The sequence below is a fragment of the Pelobates fuscus genome, chromosome 4 (assembly GCF_036172605.1).
Source record: "Pelobates fuscus isolate aPelFus1 chromosome 4, aPelFus1.pri, whole genome shotgun sequence".
Lineage (NCBI taxonomy): Eukaryota > Metazoa > Chordata > Amphibia > Anura > Pelobatidae > Pelobates > Pelobates fuscus.
The window spans coordinates 313,936,939-313,958,710 of record NC_086320.1 but is presented as its reverse complement, the minus strand read 5'-3'; the positions used below and the strand labels follow the sequence as shown (position 1 = coordinate 313,958,710).

At 38.8% G+C, this 21,772-nt stretch overlaps 1 protein-coding gene across 2 annotated transcripts in view; it reads right to left on the bottom strand.

The window, feature by feature from the left end:
- Positions 1 to 21,772, bottom strand: part of TBC1D5 (TBC1 domain family member 5) — a 571,110-nt gene that overhangs the window by 6,723 nt on the left and 542,615 nt on the right. For both annotated transcript variants that reach the window (XM_063452310.1, XM_063452309.1), the window contains exon 21: positions 159 to 238. In XM_063452310.1, the coding sequence (XP_063308380.1) occupies positions 159 to 238 (80 nt within the window). The remainder of the gene's footprint in view (positions 1 to 158; positions 239 to 21,772) is intronic.

Genomic DNA, 21,772 nt, shown 5'->3' with positions numbered 1-21,772 from the left:
ACCATTCATTTGGTCGGTGAAGAAGGATAGAAGTTTTTCTTTGTTATTGGTCTAAAACGTTAAAAAAAAAATAAAAAAAAAATATATATATATATAGAATTGCAAATAATAAAATTAAAAAAGTTAATTACAAACAGAAAGCATGATGTAATATATACCTGTTTTAATACCGCTAGCGACACCTGTATTTTATCTTCTTTCTCCAGCTTTTCCTGCAAAATGACATCTTGAATGTTGCCTGTATTACACATGAGACAATAAAACAAGAAAGACATATGTGATTCATCTAATAACTTGCAAACACATTGTATGTGACTTAAAGAGATTACCATTAAGTAATGAAGACGTGTGAATGGTGTCTGGTTAACAGCTCTAGAAAACGACACATTTGCATTTAAATAGGTTTTTGTTGTTTGCTCCAGTTCTGTGTATTCACATATATTGAACAATCTGAAACATATATAGTTCTGATTTCTTTAAACAAAAATATATGACCCATGATACAAAATTAGTCTATCGCATCTCTCTTGTGAGGTCTGGAAGGGAAATGTACTATTTAGGTCAACTATAGTTTAAAGAAAATAATTCTTTTGAAGCAAACTGAGAAAAATCGTAACTTAGCTTTTATATTTGTATAAATTCACAACTCCGTTTGCCGTTTACTACAATTTGGTGTTTAGTGAGCAAAACCCATAATCTAATTATCAATAAAAGTGAAAAAGTGAAAATGTGACTCATTATTTATCTCCTTTACCTGCCTGTTGAACTTAGATATGTGTCTTATGGATGACTAATCAATGCTGTTAATGTCTCATAAACAGAGATTATGAGAGCTCATTTAAAGTTCAGAGAAACCTCAACAGCTTGCCGTATAGGTAGTCCCTGTTCAGGTCTCAAAAATGGTTTATAACCATGCCTCACAGGTTTTCCTCAAACAGAGGTAACATAAACTGGTGACATATAATGCAGGATAGGGAAGACTCGTATAGAACTACATCTGGTTTCTACAGTGGTAGTTGGTAATATTTCCAGGAGATGGGTTGCCAGACCCCTTAGCTACCTTTTGAGTATAGGAGGGCGGTTCCTGCAAATTTCTACAGGAAAGGTTTGAGGGCTAACCTCTACAACATTGGTTCCCAAACCAGTCCTTTTGGAACCCCTACCAGTCCAGGATTTAGGGATCACTCTGTTGTGTCCAAGGTGTTTTTATTTTTCTAAACACCTTAGATACAACTGGTAATCCCTGAATCCTGGACTGGTAGGGGTTCGTCGAGGACTGGGTTGGGAACCACTGCTCTACAAGGCATCCCAAAAGCAGCAGAGGGGAGTTATATGGCATCCTATCCTTTCAATGCTTTTAACCAAAGTATTTAAACTGTTCCAATCCAGCCTCCATATTGCCAATCAGACAGCATAGCATTACAGTGCAAGGAAGCAACGTACACAAATAGTGTCTACACTAAAATGCAGGGAAGGAGACCACAGGGCCGTGGAGATCGTTTATTACAAAATTAGTTATCATTACAGCAATACAGTATTGTGATTATGCATTCTATTGAACATTGTCACTCAGCTGTTCCATGTTTTATATACTGTTACTTTATTTTTAGTCTCAAACCTATCAGTATTTACTAGCTATTTGAATTGACTTTTAATTTTAAGACAGAGAAAAGATGCCTGCTACTATTGTTAAGAAAAAATCTAGCTCTGCTTAGCTTTTAAATACTGTGTGTACTGTCGGTTTTCTGTAATGTGCTGTTTTCTATGTCTTTTGCCTATTTCCCTGGTTTTGACTGCAAATCTGCTCTGTGTACGAACGTTGTATAGATTTAGCTACAGTCAGAAGCTGATGTAATAAACTGTGACATGGCGTTGTCTGGACGATCCCAACATGTCTAAGCAATGTCATTTGTAATTATTTTGAAATATGTTTTGACAGGCTCATTACTATCCAGCTAATCGCATTCACATTTGGATTCTTGTAGTTGAATGCAGAGTTTTTTCTTTTATTCTAATAAATGTTATTTGAAGAAAGTCACTAACAGACTGGTAAGTTCTGTTGTGGATTTTCAAGTATTAGCTAAAGAGTTTGAAACGTTTAGTGCAGGCTACGATACTGCACCATTAATAACATATATGTCCAACCAAGTACCCCTTACATTCAGCATTTCATTCAACAAGAATTCCGAATATCAACTTTACACATTCATTTCATTACATTCTCAAATTAAAGTGGCACTGGGGTCCCCCTTGTGGCACATCATGAAAATTTAGGAAACCGTAGCTGAAATGCCATTCCATGATATAGTGAAAAAGTGAAGATTTAAGACATTACGATCACTGGTAAGTGAATGAAAAAGTGGTGCAAAGTTTAGAATTTATTTATTTATAAAATATTTTACCAGAAAAGATACATTGAGATTTCTCTCGTTTTCAAGTATGTCCTGGGTCCACAAAACATTGCATTGTTACAATTAGGGTACAATAAAATACAAAAACAATAATGTTGCCATTTTCAGTAATCTGTACTGCAAGTAATTATTATTATTATTAATGCCATTTATATAGCGCCAACAGATTCCGTAGCGCTTTACAATATTATGAGAGGGGATTTAACTATAAATAGGACAATTACAAATATACTTACGGGAACAATAGGTTGAAGAGGACCCTGCTCAATCGAGCTTACATTCTATAGGAGGTGGGGTGTAAAACACATTAAGACAGGATGTCTGCAATCACCATGGAAACCATTGATATTAGCAGGTACATTCCATCATTTGGGGATTAATTCATCTGCAAAACTTTTCCGAACATGGCACTCTAATAACTCTCCCAATGATTTATATCTCAAGATAAAATGTGACTTTAAATTTTATTATTTATAGATATTTTAATTTATATATATATATATATATATATATATATATATATGTTACTAAAAAAAAATGCATTGGCATTATAAGTATTTATTCGCGTTGTTCTTGTGATTTATGATTTTACATTTGTTATTTACACAAGAATTGAATTGTTGTATATAACTTTGTTTTGCCTGAACAGTGGAGGTTACATATTTACTATTTACATTTATGGTCACAATTTAATCTGTATTAACCTTGGCTAGAAACGTCCTGAAAACAAACCATCAAATCAGTTACTGGGAATAAAGTTTATGTTGATGTCCCAATTAATTATTCTTCTTGAATAATTGCTTGTCTTTGAGCCTTATTTTCAAGAACATGTCATTTCAACAAGTACTCTATCTGCAGTAATGGGAAGGGGCTGTGTTCTGCTTCACCTGGTTGCAGATTTCATATACTGGTTTATAACACTAAATAGGGACTCTCAGGGCTGGAAGTGACCCTAATGTGATATAGATGATACTTGGAAAATACGAGCAAACATTTATAAAATGTAAAATAAAAACAACATTGGCTCCAATTTCTCTGCTGCGCTTCACATAACAGGAATAGACTTCATCAACCAGGTTCATGGAATCAGATTTTTTTTTTTTTTAAATCTGTGTTTTATTGAAAAATTTCCACAAGAAAGAAAGCACACAGAAAATAAGTGAAAAGTGACATAGAACATCTGTATCTCCGGATTATACAACGTTTGTGAAGTAATTTAGCAGTCATTCAACATTTGAGCAGATGTGCAGCATTGTTGTGAAATAAATCATACCATACACCTAAAAGCACTAGACTGCATTGCTCACTTGCCACTTAACTGTACAGTATTTGATTAGTTTAAGTACTTTCTATCTAAGCAGAGTATCTTAGTGCCCTTACGTTTGTGGTATCCATATCTTAAAACATTAATATTTCATGTCCGGTTAAAACATTGTCACATAGGTCAATACAATCGCTCCTGGGTGGGGGCCAAACAATAGGCCCCCACCCCCCATTTCCATTTAGGGTCTCTACCCGCCGCTCATAAGTGGAGGCCGGGGGGACAATAGGTCCCCCCTATTTTCCTTTAGGGCCCCCACCCGCCGTGGGGACCAGGGTGGGGGACAATAGGTCACCCCCCATTTTCATTTAGGGCCACAGGCTGCTCTACTGTTTAGTAGACATGCCACTGGGCACAATATAGCGAGTAGGGGCAGAATTTACTAATACTAACTAATCTTTACTTAGTATTAGTAAATTTGGCTGAAAGACCAATTTAGCTCTTTTAGCCTTTTGGTAGATAACTCCCTAATACTGTGAGAATCTGCATCTTGCAGCCGCGATATGAATGGATCGGAATTCAATTAATTTGAATGAAATTCTGATCTGAACAAAGTCCCGAATTGCGTCCTAACACGAATGGAGAAACTGTTCCCATTCGGTTAGGACGAAATTCGGTAGTTTCACCAGCATTCTGTCTAAAATGAATACGGATAGGAAGCATCGCAAGATCATGGAGGAAAGGTGAGATTTGTGGGAAAATTTCTCTGACCACTGGAAATGAAGCACATTTTGCTCCACCACTGGTCATAGATGGAAACCTCCATAAGACAAATAGTCCCTTATGTTTTAAAGAAAACTAGAGCAGAAAGGAAGAAATGAAGAACAGATCCTGACAGAGGGAGAGAAGAGGAATTGATTGGGGAAAGGTAAGTTTGGCATGACAGTGTCGCTTTAAAAGCATTATCGTCACAGTAGCCAACTGCAACACTTTTCCAGCTTCAGCCTGGCTGGTTTTCTGCATTGTCTTAGGTTTTCTTAAGCATAGAATCCAAAGAAAACAGTCCCCTAATTTCCCAGCCTATTTAGTTCTGTGCACGGCTATACGTACTTTAGAACCATGCCACCTTATAATACCCATAGCACTTATAGCTTCCTTACAGCCACAAGACCATAGTAAACCTCCTGCAGATTGTAAGCTCTTCTCATCAGGGTCCTCATCAACCTTTTGTACCTTTAACATTTTGTAATTGCCCTATTCACAGTTAAATTTCTAATTTTATAATAAGCCCTGAGGGATAAGTTGGTGCTATATAAATGCCAATAACAATAATAAATGGGATAACTATATCACATTCATCCCATCTTTATAAACATCGTGACTTCTCATATTTGTCCTTAATTTTGCTAGCCTGTTTCTTGACATCCAGCCCTAAACTCACCAGACAAAACAGAGCTGGAAAGCAGCACATATATAGGCATAATTAGGCTACTGTTTACAAATGCCTTACAAATGATATATATCCCAGTTACCCTGATTATTCCACTTTTTTTTAATTTTCAAACTTTACAACCGTTTATTTGTTCTGAACAGTCTCGTACAAAGATTTTCCTTTTTTGCTAGTGTATAACCAGACAGTGCTATGTATTGTGGGACCTGCACAGAATTGCTTCATACATTCCCACATTGAGTATTTTTCTTAATGTAAAAAAGAAACAAAACAACAACAAAAATAAAATCTCACAGAGAGTCAGTTTTCGCAGGTAATATGCGTACTTAGTTTGAAACATTTACCGTCGTGTAAAATAAAATTTCCTGCAGATGTACTAAGTAATAATGAACAATTGTATAACAATAGCTAAGCAGCATGGTCATTAAAAAATATAAAAAATGTTTTGTCTCCAACTAACGTAATAACTTTGAAAACATGTCTATTATATATTCCTATATTAATTCCCTTTAGTTAACTTAAACATTACGTCTAGGGAGCATGTTTAGGAGAGCATAATAACATGTTAAATAACAGCTCTTCCGACAGCAGTCTATCACTGCCTAATTTTACATAATTTGCGCTGTCATTGTATACACTATATCCTATTAACTGCCTTTCAATCTATAGTTACCGATTGTTAAAAAACTAAATGAACAAATACAAATAAATAGATACAAATACGACTAACTAAAGGGCTATAATTAGAACCATATAATTACTTAACATATATAAAAACGGTTTATAGATATCTGCATCTTACTCTTGATTCTCTATCTTCCATTCTGGTTACAACTCTCTGTTATAGTTGTAATCAAAATGACTCAACCCCCATTGAAAATCAGGTTTATTGTCAAAATATACAGACTTTCAGCTGTGTGCAATGAACAAATCAAACAAAACAATTAAAATAGCTCAACACAACACATGCTTCAAGTGGTTTCCCCAAATTCAACTGAAAATGCAACTTATCCAGTCTCCAAATTATTCAACCCCTTCAAGGCAAGTGTCTTAAGTACTTAGTACAGCACCCATTTGCTGTTATGACCTGCTGCAAAAGAGATGCATAGCCATATACCAGCTAGTGGCAGTGTTCCTGAAGAATCTTAGCCCATTGCTCATGAGCAATGGTCTGCAGTTCAGTAATATTCTTGGGTTTGCATGCTGCAACCGCCTTCTTCAAATACCACCAGAGACCGTGACAGGTGACTGATGGCCACTATATATTTTTCCAGAACTTCTTCTGCAACCAAGCCTAGGTGGAATTTTAGGTATGCTTGGGATCATTGTCTTGTTGGAAGATCCAATGACGCCCAAGTTTCAGCTTCCTCACAGACAGCATTATGTTTTCTCCTAGGATTTCCTGATACTTCCAATGAATCCATCTTGTGTTCTAAACGCTGCATGTTTCCAGTGCCAGAGGATGCAAAGCAGATCCAGAGCATCACCGATCCACCACCATGCTTAACCGTAGACAGAGTGGTCTTTTCAGCGTATTCATTCTTCTTCCTCCAGACATACCGCTTAGCCAAAGGGCCAAAAAGTTCCAGTTTTGTTTCATCGATCCACAAAACAGAATCCCAAAACATTTGTGGCTTATTTATATGATTTTGAGCTGACTTTTCTTGTGCTTTTTGGTCAGTAGTGGTGTACATCTTGGGAGTTCTGGCATGAAAATCTTCTGTGTTTAGTACGCCTTCCTCTGCTCACTAAAACCTCAGTGCCTGTTGCAAACCAAGTCTTGCTGCAGGACTTTTGTAGTCACTCAAGGGTTTTTCTCAACCTGCCTTCTCAGAAATCTGGTTGCAGCCATTGATAGCTTCCTTTTTCTGCCCTGTCCTTGTTTGTGAAGGGCAATGACCTCTTCTCTTAACTTTGTGGACCATATTTCAAACATGTAGTCAAACGTGACACTTAAGAAACCCCTAGCCAGTTCAGGTATTTCAAGTGTTCCAGTGCAAGCACACCTGGTGCAAATAAAGCATCCCTTGTTTTGTTGCATCAGGTGTGCTTGAGACAACACCTGATTTGCATAGTTGTGCTGTTGTGAGGGATTTTATTCAGGAGGTTGAATAATTTTGAGACAGGATAAATCATTAAAAGTTGCATTTTCAGTTCAATTTGGTGAAGCCACTTTTTGAGGAAACCACTTGAATCATTTGTTGTGTTGATTCAATTGCTTTTTGTTTTATTTGTTCCTTGCAAGTAGCTGAAAATCTGATTTTCCATGGGGGTTGAATAATTGTGATTACGACTGTACTTTTTGTCTATTACCTATTATATCCCATCTCACTCTAGTCTAGAACATACTCCCATTTGAGGAGAGACCCCATCTTGTCTATGCTTTAACATGTCGTCTTTGTGTAACTATTGTAAAGCATTGTGGAATATTTAGTATTTTTTTTTCAGATAAAAGGTTAGTGGAAATACAGCTTTATATACAGCTACATATTCATGTGTTCTGGAGAAAGTATGTTATATATGGTTAAAAAAAAACTGCCAATCATATTTTGAAAATAGAAATAACAATTATCTATGGCAACTCTTGGAAAAGCACTTGATGCTTAATGCCTTGTCTCTCTGCAGCTATTAGTATCTCAAGTAATGCAATCACGATCACAGGGCCTACAGAATGTTTTCTGATTAATAGCTGCTAGTTTAAACCATGCAAGCTCTATATCCATAAAACATATCCCCTAAATGGATGTATTAAGGTGCACCATTTTATAAAAATTAAGTGTAATTATACTACAGTAAGTAAACTGGAGCTCACTAGAAAAGATAGGAGTGTATTTCTTACATTATAAAGCCAAATACCGCAAATACGTGGGGACTGGTTGCTCAGTTTTGCTAGTAATGTTTATCCTTTTTTTAATCTTTAGATCATTTCTAATACAGCAGTCACAGGGACATTTCAAGGTATAACCACAAATGTTGTTGTGAGTACACTTATAGCTTTTATTATTTCTTTAGTTAATTACCATTTTGAGAAAGTAAATTTCTTTCTTGGGGGCGTGGCCGGACCGCGCATGGGAGCAGACGTGTAGTACCTGAGCTCCGTGCCCTTGGCCTAAACCACAAGTGAAAATCGCCTACTAATTGCCCCTAAAATGGTTCTGACTAAGAAGCCTATGCATCTGGGAGCACCCTCCACCAGCTCCCCTCGGAAATGCAGCGGTACCTTGGACAACTATTTGTCCACGTCGGCGGACCTCCGTGGCGCTGGCCTGCAGCCAAGATGGCGCCGGCCTCCCCTGGCACCAAAAGCGCGGGAGTCTCTTCCGAAGAGGGCAACCAGAGTGAGGCACTGAACTTAATCCGCCAAGAACTCACCCAGATCTCGTCCAGAATGCTCACGAAGGCGGACTCCACTGGCATGCTGAAGGAGTTCCGGGCGGCTGTACGGGAGGAGATTGCTCACGGTGGACTTGAGAGGGACGGGAGAAAAATGCACTCGCCTCTGGGCTCCCTGGATCGAATACATGGCTCATAGGCCGGCAGGACAGCGGGAGCGGGGGACCGAATAGACGGGTGACCGAGGATACGCGCGGGGCTGGGACATGGGTGGCTGGGGTGCTGGCGGATTCCCCCCTTCCCTCCCCCCCCGCTGTAGCCGTCATCTCCCCCCCCACCCCTCTCTTCTCTCTTTACCCTTTCCCCGCACCCATGACAGACCTTCATCACCACCTACTCCTTGACGGAATACAGGTACGCACAATTCATAGAGAGCCAGGAGCTCGAGCACACATACATGCACATAGACCGTATACGACAGCGGTCCTACCATTACGTTAGGACGATCACACGACCCAGACATATAATGAGGACGGGCATAGGCCATTCAGACTGGGGGATCGTTTGAGACAGGTTATAAAGTTCCGAGTGCGCAGTTGCGCCTGATTGCTTAATTCACATAAAGGGGCTGGAAGTGAGGCTACAACCATACGAAAGTGAGCTAGGGTTGCAGCTTGGGATATACATACCCTGGAACCCACGAGCTCTTATGCTCTCTATTCACTGCTCCCAAGCATTCTGGACTCTAATGACAACGAAGCCAGACACGAATACAGGCAAGGGGGAGGAGGTGATAATATAGTCCAAACCAGACCTACACAGACCATGCACCGTTATACTATGTGCAGTACCTTAAAGGTACTAAGATTAACCGGGACACGTAGTCTGTATACTGGAACATGTACTTCATACCATTATTAATGAGTACCTCAAGATCAACCATCATCTACTGCATGTCACCCCGCATTGATGATGATAGCTTGAATTTTACCCTGGCCGTATGCTTGACTTACGCAGCCCACTGTTTTACCTCACCGTTGGTTGTTTGTTTCCTTCAACTAAAAATGAGGCTTGCCTACTCTCTTAGGGTTTATGCATTTACAGTTCATAGATGATCCCTATGCATTTACTTCTGCTCATGTATTGACCATTATAGTACATTCTGCAAACGTTGTTACTGTACCACTGTATTGTCTTTTCTTTTCATTCATACCTCAATAAAAAACACAGAATGGCAAAAAAAATTAAAAAAAAATATTTCTTGACAACTTATGTGACTAACCCTCATGGCTTAATGGAAAAGAAAACATCGTCTTTGATAAAGCAGCCTTCTGCATCAAAGATGGTACCTACGATATCTTTTTCATCAGAAGACCTGCCTTCCCAGGAAGTTACCCAATGCCAATGGAGGGCAAATGAGGAGACAACAGCCCATTTACATTGACATAAAAGTCCTGTTTGTGGACATTAAAATCATGTACCAAGAAAATGCGGCCATTTTGAGAGAAGACATTGGCAGTTTATCCAGCTGTGTCATGCCACTAGCATAAGGCGTACAATATAAAAAAAAATAATTACAAGCAAAAGGAAGGCGCTATGTGATTATAGTGATCAAAAATATTTATCTATAGTTAGTGACTAGCATAAGGCGTCAGTGTCACCTACATGGCGCACAGATTTTCAGAAGGGTATCCCTTCACATAACCATCCTCATTGGGTGCAATGCTTTATTTTCCTCTCACTTCTCTCCTCAAAACAAACATAATCTGTTAGAAAGCCACTTCTAAGTAACTAAATCTGCTCAAGCCCCAGACAACAATCCTGAGATATATGACGCATGTTTCAGGGATAGTGAACAGGGTCTGTGCTAAAAGACTTTCCACAACTATGGGCCTGTTTACAACTTTGCTGGCATTTAGTGGTCGTAAACATTTGCTATTAACAACAGCAGTTTGCGTACTTCACCCTGTTTGGCCAGTAGCAACAGGCAAGTAGAGGCGGGCTCGTAAAATTTAGCAACAGGGTTGGAATAAGACTTTTTGTTTCAATAGGATGTATAGGGATTTAGCGGACAGACTCTTTACATCAGGCCAGAGGTTGGAGTTAACAAGTTTGGGTTAGCATCGAGTAATAATGAGTAGCAACAGGTTTGGAAACCAGAAGCTAAATAGCAATTAGCGGCTCCCATTGAAAATACTTAGCAACTAGCATTCAGCAGCGGCTGCCAATAACTCTCTGTTGCTACTGTTAAACGTAGTGGCTGGTTAGCAAAAAGCAGCATCAAGGGTGTAAACTATCCTTATATTTCTACCGTAGCGAGATCGGAAGCAGTTTGCGATCCCGAGGAATATGTGTGAGTCATAGAGGATAAGAAGAGCAGATCGTGTATTTTACTTTTCTTATAAACTCACTTAATCAGTTTGACCTATTATAATACAGTTATCTAGTGAGAACTACCAGAAAACATTCTCACAACGGTAGCAAAAATAAATACTGAAACATGGGAACTGCAGCAGTAAAGGAAAACAGCAGATTATATCTGGAGTTCCCACTTAATAAAGAACGTAAGACATGACAGCAGCAAAAAAGAAAAACCCATAAGATTTTCCCACTTTCTCAATAATAATGTTAGGCAGTTGTCGGCAATGTGAGAATTATTATTATTTTTTTTTGGTGGTTTTGTTTTTAAAATCCTGCTGCTTGGGTGCCCAGTTCCTATGGCAAAACTACCGGACCCATTCACATCTTCTTCCTTATATTATGTAGTAATGGCTTCTTGCAGTATACACATTGCCTGTCTATATGGCACTGATGTCAGAGGGGGAATTTTGTACTCTATATGTTGGCGCAGGGTATGTTGTTGTTGGTACATGGAACTGGGTAAAAGCTTTGGGATACCAGGATGTTCATGCGAGAGAGTGTAAGGGTTGGGGGTAGCTGCACTAAATATATGCATGTGATAGAGTGTAATGGATGAGACAGAAGCTCTTTATACGTGTATGTGACTGTGCATAACAGATAATGCTGTGTAATGCTGTCTACACATGACAGGATAACTTGATTGTGGTAGCTACACTCTATATGTGCCTGTGGCTGGTATGTGATTAATTGCATCCTGCAAGTGGCTGTGTAAGAGGTAGACATGTATTAAAGCATATAATATGGCCAGGAGTCTAATCAAGCACAGAGGCTCACTTGAGGCCCTTAACACGGTATGGTCTAATAGAGGAGACAGAGATAAAATATATTGCCTAATCAGACTGTACTTCCCATCTTGGATGAGACCACTGACAAGAATATCTTGATATAACTGGGAGGATGTGATTATACATCACTTCCATCCAGCTCACACACAGAGCCACATAGGGGAGAAAACTTAGCCTACTCCCACTGATCCACATGGATCCCATAAGGAATGGAGACAGGAGAGTGGCTAAAATCAGTTTGTATGTATGTATGTGTGTGTGTGTGTGTGTGTGTGTGTGTGTATATATATATATATACACTGTGTGTGTGGCACTTTGTCCAGCAGTGCATATCTCTATGTCTTTTAATCTTTGTTTATGTCTGGCAGTGTATATTTGTACGTGTGTACCTGTGAATGCAAGTCTCTATGTATGGGAATGTGTATTTGTAAATTTGTATTTGTGTGTGTCTTAGAGAGCACATCTGTGTGTGCATATGTCTGGGAATGTGTGTCTTTGCCGTTGTATCAATGGGGGCTCCAGTAATATGGTTTTGTAAATGATACTGTGACTTCTTTTTTTTGTAAATCTTTCTTTTATTAAGGCAAATAAGTTGGGATACAGAAGTAAAAGAAGGGAAATGTGCAAGTATAAATACACCTTAAGGAGATCACAACAAAGAATAACATTTCCCAAAGAAACGATGCCTCAGTTTTTTGTTTTTAAAGTAATGAAACTTAAACATGCTGAACACAGTAGTTGATAACATCGGTATTTTCTCACATAAGTATCTGCTTCATTTTATGTTTTAAAGAACTTTGCCCTCTCAGTTTAGCCGGGCGCATATGGCCATTATACACAATTAGCTTGACAGCCGATAGGCAACTTCTAATGCCAGGTCAGTGTTATTACAACATGACTGCTAACAGTCTAGTGGAGCTGAGCTCATATGTATACCATAAATAGGCTTTGACTGTCTGACGTGTCTCGACCGTAACAAGTATGGTTACAAGAGATAGAGGACATGCTTGTGAGATTATTTGGATGAGTGAGCCTATAACATGCATTTCTAACGATAGACGTACCTCCGTTGGTATTGTGTAAACAGGCATTATCTCGATTTACTTAGGTAACAAACGGAAAGTAACCAACTGTGGTTTAGACAGTGATTGGAGGGACCGCCATATAGCAGGGTACAGTGCAAGTTTAAGTGTCAAGTTGGGTGTCGTGATGCTAGATGGAGTATCTGTAAGTAGATATGTTGTGTAATGCTGGTGCATGGTTGGGAGCTTATCATAGGAGCATACATTATGTGTGGGGCCACATACTTATTTAAACGAGGACTGCATCGGTTTGGGGTTTCAGAGCCTATGTGTCAGCGTCTTTGTGCCTCTGGATAGCGTCCGTTCTTGGGTGGTGAATGGACAGCTTGCGTGTCAGCAGGTTATCCTATTCCTCCAGGGGGGGGCTGCATCGGTGGCTCTGAGTAGGTACAGGTGACGACTGATGGCCAGAGGCAGGTCAGTTCCTCCCTCCAGCTCCGTGCCTGTGGCAAGGCCGGCATCTTGTTCCCACGGACTCGGGAGCCTCTGGGGACCGGGTCCTTTCCCATCGGGACAGATCTGGGGGCCTGGTTGGTGTTGCGCCGACCGCAGCGGTCAGACCTCCGTCTGCGTGGGCGATGCATTGGGGTCTTCCCCTTAGTGGCCTTTGGCTCGGATGGGCTAATGCTTTGAATGGTGGGTTGCTTCATCGAGGTAGTGCCCGAGGGTTTCCAACTCCCTTTCCGGCCATCGTCTCTCTGTGTACTGGACGTGCTCCAGCTCTTTCGCTGTTGTGTTTGTGCTGCAGCGTGTCTGGCCTCAATCCGTGCCCAGAAATTGTTGAGCAGTTTGTTCCAGTGGGAAGATAGGGGCTCGGTATTGCCGTAGCGGTTCTCTGGAGACACGTGCATTTCGCTGGGCTGTGCATCTGCCATGTTATAGTGGCTATCCGACTGCAGGCATTGTAGTTGGCCAAGGTTCGTGCCAGTCCTCAGAGACCACGGAGGTGTGTGGATCGGAGCTAGTTGGACCGGGATAACCCGCGCCGGTCCTGTGGGGGGGGGGGAGGGGGGGGAGAGCCAGGTACCGTGGGTGTTGCTCGTCTTGATGGGCTGGGAGAGCGGCCGTCTCTCCCATGCCCTGCATGCTGTAGGCCCCAAGCCTCGGCTCGGTTATTCTGACAGGCACTTGGGCTTGAAGGGTATCCCCTGATTCACCAGCCTCAATAGAGTATGATGAGGTGGGTTGTGGTTCGATCCAAGGCTTTTTGCCCCTGTTTGCAGTCGATTATCGGGCCCAGGCCCGGGAGCTCACAGAGAGTGTGTCTGATCAGCTCCACAGCCAGGCTCCGCCCCCCGATACTGTGACTTCCGATGGCAGCATTTGGCATAAGGCTATGGGGTAGCAGCTCAGGGTCTCAGGGTCTGGTTATTTGAATAAATTGATTATTCTATTACGAAAAGAGGTAATCAGTTAGGCTAAAAGCAACAATGTTATTGCTAATCAGATCATAAATGATATAAAAAAACCAGAAGAGAGGTAAGGGGAGTACAATAATGGCTCTATTACTTTTGGATTTGAATTGTGAAATAAGGCCAGCATATGCCTTTAGCCTTGGCATGTCAGCCACTCATCTTTATAGCTGAGTGAGAAGTGTCATTGAAAAATGATCAATTCTAAAGCATTACTGACCATAGTGAAACAAGCAAACTATGATAGCTGTAATATAGAGGTTTATGCAGTAAAAGAAGGGTGTGCCGCAAATCTGCCCCGGGATGGGAGTTTTTGGAAAAGAAAACAAAAGTTAAATGAAACAATGGCAAGCTAAAGGAGGGGGGAGAAAGACTGAGAGGTAACTGGCAAAAACGAATAGATAAGTCTGTCTTTTATATACTCACACATACACATTATGGTTGTAGCGTCTGCAAGGAGATACAACCAGCAGTTTGGTAAGACTACAACCTGATAATTTTGAAAATATTCTGAACACAAGCTCAATGTGTCTGTACAGTGAACCTGAGAGAGAAATGCAAGACACGGAAAAAGAATAAAGTAGTAATATAAGAATCCATGATCAGAGAATATTAATAAGTAGAAGTTAATTTCTTCTATTTAACAGACCTTACAAAATGGATTTGGCACAGGTAAGAAAAAGTATTTAAAAAGTATTTTCTCTTAATTCCTTAAAAATCCAACAACGGTTTTGATTTCTGGAACATCGCTTACAGTCAAAATGAAACATGATTCTGAGCACTTATTCAATATCTTGAAACACAGACATGAATAATATGAGACTCGCTAATCATAGCAAATTCCTACGGGTGAAGGCACTTTCGTAATCCATTATCTGAAAATTATAAGCAATTTCAAGAACATTTTTTTAGATATAGGGGCCGTAAACATAATTGAACAGCAGCAATATGGCATTGTTGTTTTTTATTTAATAACATTTAGGTTCATTTTTCATTATTAATATAAAATGTACTATAAACGGAAAATAAATTGTTTAGTTTAGAAATAGATATTGGAACACACAACTAGTAAAAACATTCAGAAATCTAACTATATTAAAATGATCTCTGAATAGCTTTATCTGCTTGTGGATTATTTAAAATGTTGTCAAGGCCCACCCATTCGTACGTAAAGGACCTCTAATCAATGATTGCTGGGCTTATGCAGACAGACATTTACACTCACTTAAAAATGCACATATATAGTGAGACACCCGCACACACAAACAGAAAGAAGAATCAACACACACATTTAGTAATTTTAAATTCCATGCTTCTCCTTACTTTTTACTAGAAGGGTAGAAGCAGGGCTCAATGCTGCTTCCTGCTTTCTGGTAGTGGTGAAGCAGGAAAGTTGTAGACAAAGTAGAACAACAACCCTCCAGCTGTACCTTGGTGAGAGGCTACACATTATACAGGCAGTCTAATTATTACATACTGAAGAAAAATGTCAAAGTTACTTTGAACTCGCTTCTGCATAGTTTTCAGCATTTGAAAAGGAATTCCACGAATGAGTCTTTGATGAATATATGCATTCATCAAATTAGAATTAATATCCCCACATGGGTAGTTCTACAGAATATCTCCTGCCTGCTTGAGAACCTTTCTAGGACATTACTTGAGTGCCAGGGAGCTTATCTTTGCAAGATGCCAATATCATCAAGACATAATGTTAAGGAAATATAAATCCAGAATTATTCATATTTTACTGATCTTGTTTTCTATCAAAAGCTTTTCAATAAAAACACAACTTAGCCAGTGTCATCAAGTTGAAAATCATTGTTTTCAATAGTCTTGCTCCAGTTTTCTATTGATGTAGATGGGAGGTTTGCTGTTCCACCTTTGATTAGCGTCAAAACAATGTTGCATCACCGAAAAACAAGACTGACCATGAATCAGCAACATTATACCTTCCAAGTAGTAGTAGTGACAACAAATATTAGCGATAATACAGAAAGATTCAGCAACGAGGTTGGATACCTGGTGGTAATAATTTGTTAAAAGGTACAGCTAACAGCAGTTATTCACCAACAAATAAACCCTTAATGTCTGTAAGTGTATGTGACAAATGCCGCTTTCCACAAACATTTGCCAAGGACTCTTGGAGGAGTGTGAAAGGTGGCCTCCTGCCCACAGACTATGGGCCAGGTCAGCGACTGTAAAGACCCATATTTTATTCCCCCTGGTTAGGCACTTTCCATTCATGCGCATAGAACCGAACGCATTAAGAGAATTACTAAACTAAAACAACTTTAGATTAATGAAGCAGTTTTGGTGTATAGATCAAGCCCCTGCAGTCTCACAGTCTCATTGCTCAATTATGTTATATTAATTATTTGAACTTGTGATATTAAAGGAACACTGTGGTGTTACAATATTAGGAATAGAAATGTGTATTCCTAATGCTATCGTGTCATAGTCACCATTAAGGTGATCCCCCCCCACCAAGGACTAAAAATAAATCAATCTTTTTTTTCTGTTTTAGCTGTTCTTCCACGCCACCATGCTCTCTCCACAGCGGGCCCTGCCTTCTTGGTCATCATTCTTGATTATCTCAAGAATTCTACATTATCCCATAGGAAAGCATTAGGAGTCTGGTGCGCATGTGACTGAATGCTTGAATACTAGAAATAGCCAAGTTTTCAGTGTGACAAAGAACCCCGTAAAGAACATTAAAGTTTTCCACTGAGGGTTAAAAAAAAAAGGGGGACATGGCACCCAGACGATGAGATGAAGTGGTCTGGGTGCCTATTGTGCCTTTAAGCTTATGTATTAACATGTATCAGTCATTTTCAAATTTATATAACCATCGTCCAAAGATCCCATGCTTAATCTGGAATTCCAAAGACCACTTCTTCACACTGTACCATTGCAATTGGACAAAAAACATAAACAAACAACTTATGAATTAGAGCATGTGAACCCAATCATTCTCATTCAAACAAATGACCAACCTTCACACCATCCCGGTAGCCTACATGGAGGTTCTGGGTCACGGTTACCATTATAACCCTGGTTTGAGAACATCAAAGAAATGTTAAAGTACAAGTAAATGGAGAGAGTATTTGTCTTTTGTCCTTTGTTGACATCACAGTAGTATCTCTGGCTAAAACACTTATACCAATGCCGATGATTACAAGTCATTTGAACTTCAATAACATACCTTACATTTCTCTAATCACCAACATAGTTAATCATGGATAATTGCAGGATGAACTATTGTATATACTTTTCAGAGAGTAGAAGACTCTGAACATGTTGTATACATTTAGAATGCACAAACACACGTGTCCTCAATAAAGCCTGTTAAATAGTGTGTGAAAATAGAACCCTGGAAGGCTATTTTTAAGACATACTTGCATTTATACTTCCTTGCAGTCTTATTTGCAATAAATATATCACAAAAAAATATATACGACCACTAGAACTATGAGCACGAAGAAGGTAATCAGTCCTTTAGTAGCAATAAAATCTAAACTGCAAGGGCATGTATGGTCCATTAGAGGAAACGGGCAACAAAAAGAGATAAACGGAATGCTCACAACGTTCATAAGGAAAAAGACAGTTCCCAATACAAGAAAATTAAAATCAAGGCACAGAAAAATCGCAATGGATAAAGGGAGGAACTAGCAAACAGCCTAATAAAAATAGCCATATCCAATAGTAAATACATGTTTGAAAGGCAGAGCGAAGTGTGTTTATTCCAAACAGCTATGGACAAAGATTTTTCAGCTTAGCGCCTTTTCAAGCTGAAGAAACAACTTCTGTTTACATATTGTATTTTGCCATGAGTCAAAGCATTCATTAAAACTGAAAGCTTAGCTATATTTTAGGACTCTTGTGGCTATAGGACTTTCCTATATCCGTAAGCACATTTACATTAGTCAAATTCAAATGTGTAACCCCATTGTACAGCGCAACGGAATTTGCTGGCACTATATAAATAAATAATGTAAACAAAAATAAAAAGGTGTGATTATTAGTTCCGATTTTTCTGCTTCAGAAATGTAAATTGTATTAAATTGTTCGTGCAAGAGATCTAGAGAGAAATGTTTTCATGGTTACAAGAAGCATGTACAGGAAAGGATTTAATAATCATGTTTGCGACAAATTTACCTTGAAAATAGCATATATTTTGGCAGCGTTTAAAAAAAATAAAATATTCAAGGTTACAAATTAAAAATAGAAACCATAAACTAAACTGCCAAGACTGTGTAGTTTAAAAAAAGTGAAAAGTAAACATATCATCAGTCCTACAAAACTAATTAAGATAAAAGTTGAAACCAGGCATTCATTCATTTACAATTATCCCAACAATCCTGCATTTAGTGCAGAGTCTCTGTTAGAGACCCGTGTCCTGTCATCTTGGGCTTCTCCTTTGAGTGCCACTTCTTGGAACATCAATAAAAGTCCTCAGGCATATTCCCCACCATTCTTTGTAGACAAGGTTCTATACCAAGCAATTAAAAGATGTAAATGGGAAGGAGAAGAAAAAAAAGAAAAGCATAACTAACAAATAAAATAACATCCATGTCCATTAACAGGTACAATGACAACGTTTTGGAAGACATTTTTTCTTTGCATTTTAATAAAAAGTAAAAGAAAAAAAAAAATATTCTGACCTATACTACATCCTGCTCCCAGCCATTTCTTTGTATCTTCTGAAAACTAAACAAAATTGCCACAAATTCATGGGCATGGGCCAGCAAAGTCACATGGCTGTCTATTCAAACCCTCACAGATGTACTGAACAAGTTGCTCCCATAAAATGCTACAGAGGATCCACCGAATACAAGCGTGCATGTGCTGGCCAACATGTACATGTTCATTATTTGTCTCATTGGTTTCGGTAGCAGATGTAGGAATGGCACCTAAACCAGTTCCTGGCTGATGAGAACTTCAGAAGAGGAGAATGAAACTTGGGGAGAACTTTCTAAGACATTTTCTGAGCATGTGCTTCATTTATTTAATTATATTTCATATGCATACAATACTACACTAAAATTGGTGTGGAAGAACATTTACTTCTACGCAGGATAATATGGTGATGAAATATTTTCCTGATTTGTGTTCATTTTTTAATTCTTACTTATTGATATCATACGAGAGGCTGTCAAGGCAAAGTCTGCCATACAATGTAAATCATCACAGCTTCCAAGATGCCATGTATGGGGGTGGGTGGGGGATGTTCCATGAGGTTAATCTAAACTCAGGTCTGTCAGTATGATTTATAGCGTAGGCCAATTTGTGTCATTACAGTCTCGAACATGGCGAATTAAAAAAGTAATGTTTATTTTAAAGAAAATGGCACAATTCAACAGCTTAGTTTTCCTGAGGAATGTACAACTATGCCAGAGTGACTGTTCCTCTTTAAAGTCCCCCCTGAGTGTATCTTTAGGTCTATGTAACTTGCTTTAATAGAAAGCCTACACAGTGTGATTGTCTCCAGGCTCTACATTAAAAGTGATGTTCAAACTCTATGCATATAATTAGTAATGGAGGTTATCAGAGAATGCAGGTTTGCAAAATCCAGAAAGCTGTGAAAGTTGTGCTTTAGGCTCATAAGAGATTTTGTTTCTCTCATCTTTGATGTTCAAAGAACTGTAGATGGCTTTTATTCACCTTTCAAACCAACTCAACTAATTTCTGTATTTGACGTGGGGTCGTTTTAATAAATAAAAAAAAAAAAACTTAAAAAAAAAACTTAAAAAAAAGGATATGTTTGCCTGCAGGACATGTACTTTAAAATATAGATGATACAGATTAATTGTTAGCAAAGAATGGAAAGAAACTATGCTTTGTACAAGTAATTTTTTATGAGATCTAGTTTTAAAGTGCAAGAACGTTTAATGTAAAAGTTTATGAAATCACATAGAACTATAAAAACCACACATTACAGACAGAAAAAGGGATTGAGAAACTAGGTTTTGTTCAGTTTAATGAACTACAGTGGGACCTCTATTTACGAATTTAATGCGTTCTCCGAAACATTTCTTATTGCGAAACATTTGTAAACCGAAACGCGGTTTCCTATAGGAATGAATTGAAAACCAATTAATCCGTTCTGGAGGTCAGAAAAAAAGTCAAAATGAGCTGGCATGGAAACCAACCCACATTGCAGAACACACAATAAAAGGCATCAGCTCCCTACCTTTCCACAGCTTGATAAATGCACCAAAAAGTCCCAAAAGAACTGCAAACAATTTCCAGAATGGCTCCAAACCTCGATGCAAAAGCTGCTCCAACACCTCCACACTCGACGCCACGTGCGACCCACAGGCTCCAGCATGCAGGGGGCGGTTCTATAAACCTCCCAGGTGCAATGTATCCTGGGGAAACGTGCTTTGTATTACAAAACAAATTTGTAAACCGAGGCATTATTTTCAATGGATTTTCATTTGTAAACCGAGGCATTTGTAAAACGAGGTGCCACTGTATTTACTTTTCCTACCTTTTTCTAATCCTCATTTACATCTCTGATTTTACTGAAACAAGACTTCTATTTTTTCTTCTAGTTTAGCCCAGATAGATGCAGTTTTGCAATCATTTTTGTATATTATTCCTCTGACACATCTGACTTAAAAGTTTTTATTTATTGAATTTTTTTTTCGAGCAATTTTTCTACTAAGCCACATTGGTTTTAAATGAACACTCTAAGCACAAAAACAGAATATTTTCAGTTTGGCACAAACGGTTCACGTCAAAATGGTTGCACTGAAACAATGGAGTTAAAAGGTCAAAACAATAAGAAAAGGGCTAAATCAGTGGTTCCCAATCCAGTCCTCAAGTACTCCCTGACAGTTCAGGATTTAGGGACTACCCTGTGGTGTCTAAGGTGTCTATAGAAGAAGAAGAAAATAAAACACTTTAGACACAACAGGGTAATCCCTAAATCCTGTACTGGTAGGGGGTACTTGAGGACTGGGTTGCTGGGTTGGGAACCGATGGGCTAAATGAAAAAAAAAATCACACACCTCATGTAAATAGAGATTGCATTGGAAGCAGGATATCATATGGACGTAACATCAATGGGACACTTCAAGTGTGGCTCTGTCAATATATTAACACCAGGACATTGATTACAATGTATTTTCACAAGCATATTACCTTTAATTACACTAATACAAATGTATCTTTTCTCTATTCTTTTAGGATTCTGAGGACTAACCCAAATATTTTACATCATCTTGGAATTGCGATGAAAATCTAATTATGCGGTACTGTGGATAATGTGTGTTTTGTTTCTGATAATTCATGCAGCATTCACGATTAAACGCGCCAAGAAACATGCTCTACGATCAGAAAACCTTTCCAGAGATGACTAAAACAAGAATGTTCTGCACAAGAACACAACATTATTTAATGCCAGAAAACGCTTCAGTTCCAAATAGGGGCATATATTTTACAATATCATATTTACTTTAATATATGGTAGTGAAATGAGTGTTGTCCATTTCTCTATGACGCTGTGACAGAAATGACTGGTCAAGGTAAGTCGTTATTCGCGGATTCAGATAAGCTGTCTGGCATCATGAAGCTGCGTTATTTTACTCTCAACCCTTTGAGTGCCAGAGCAAG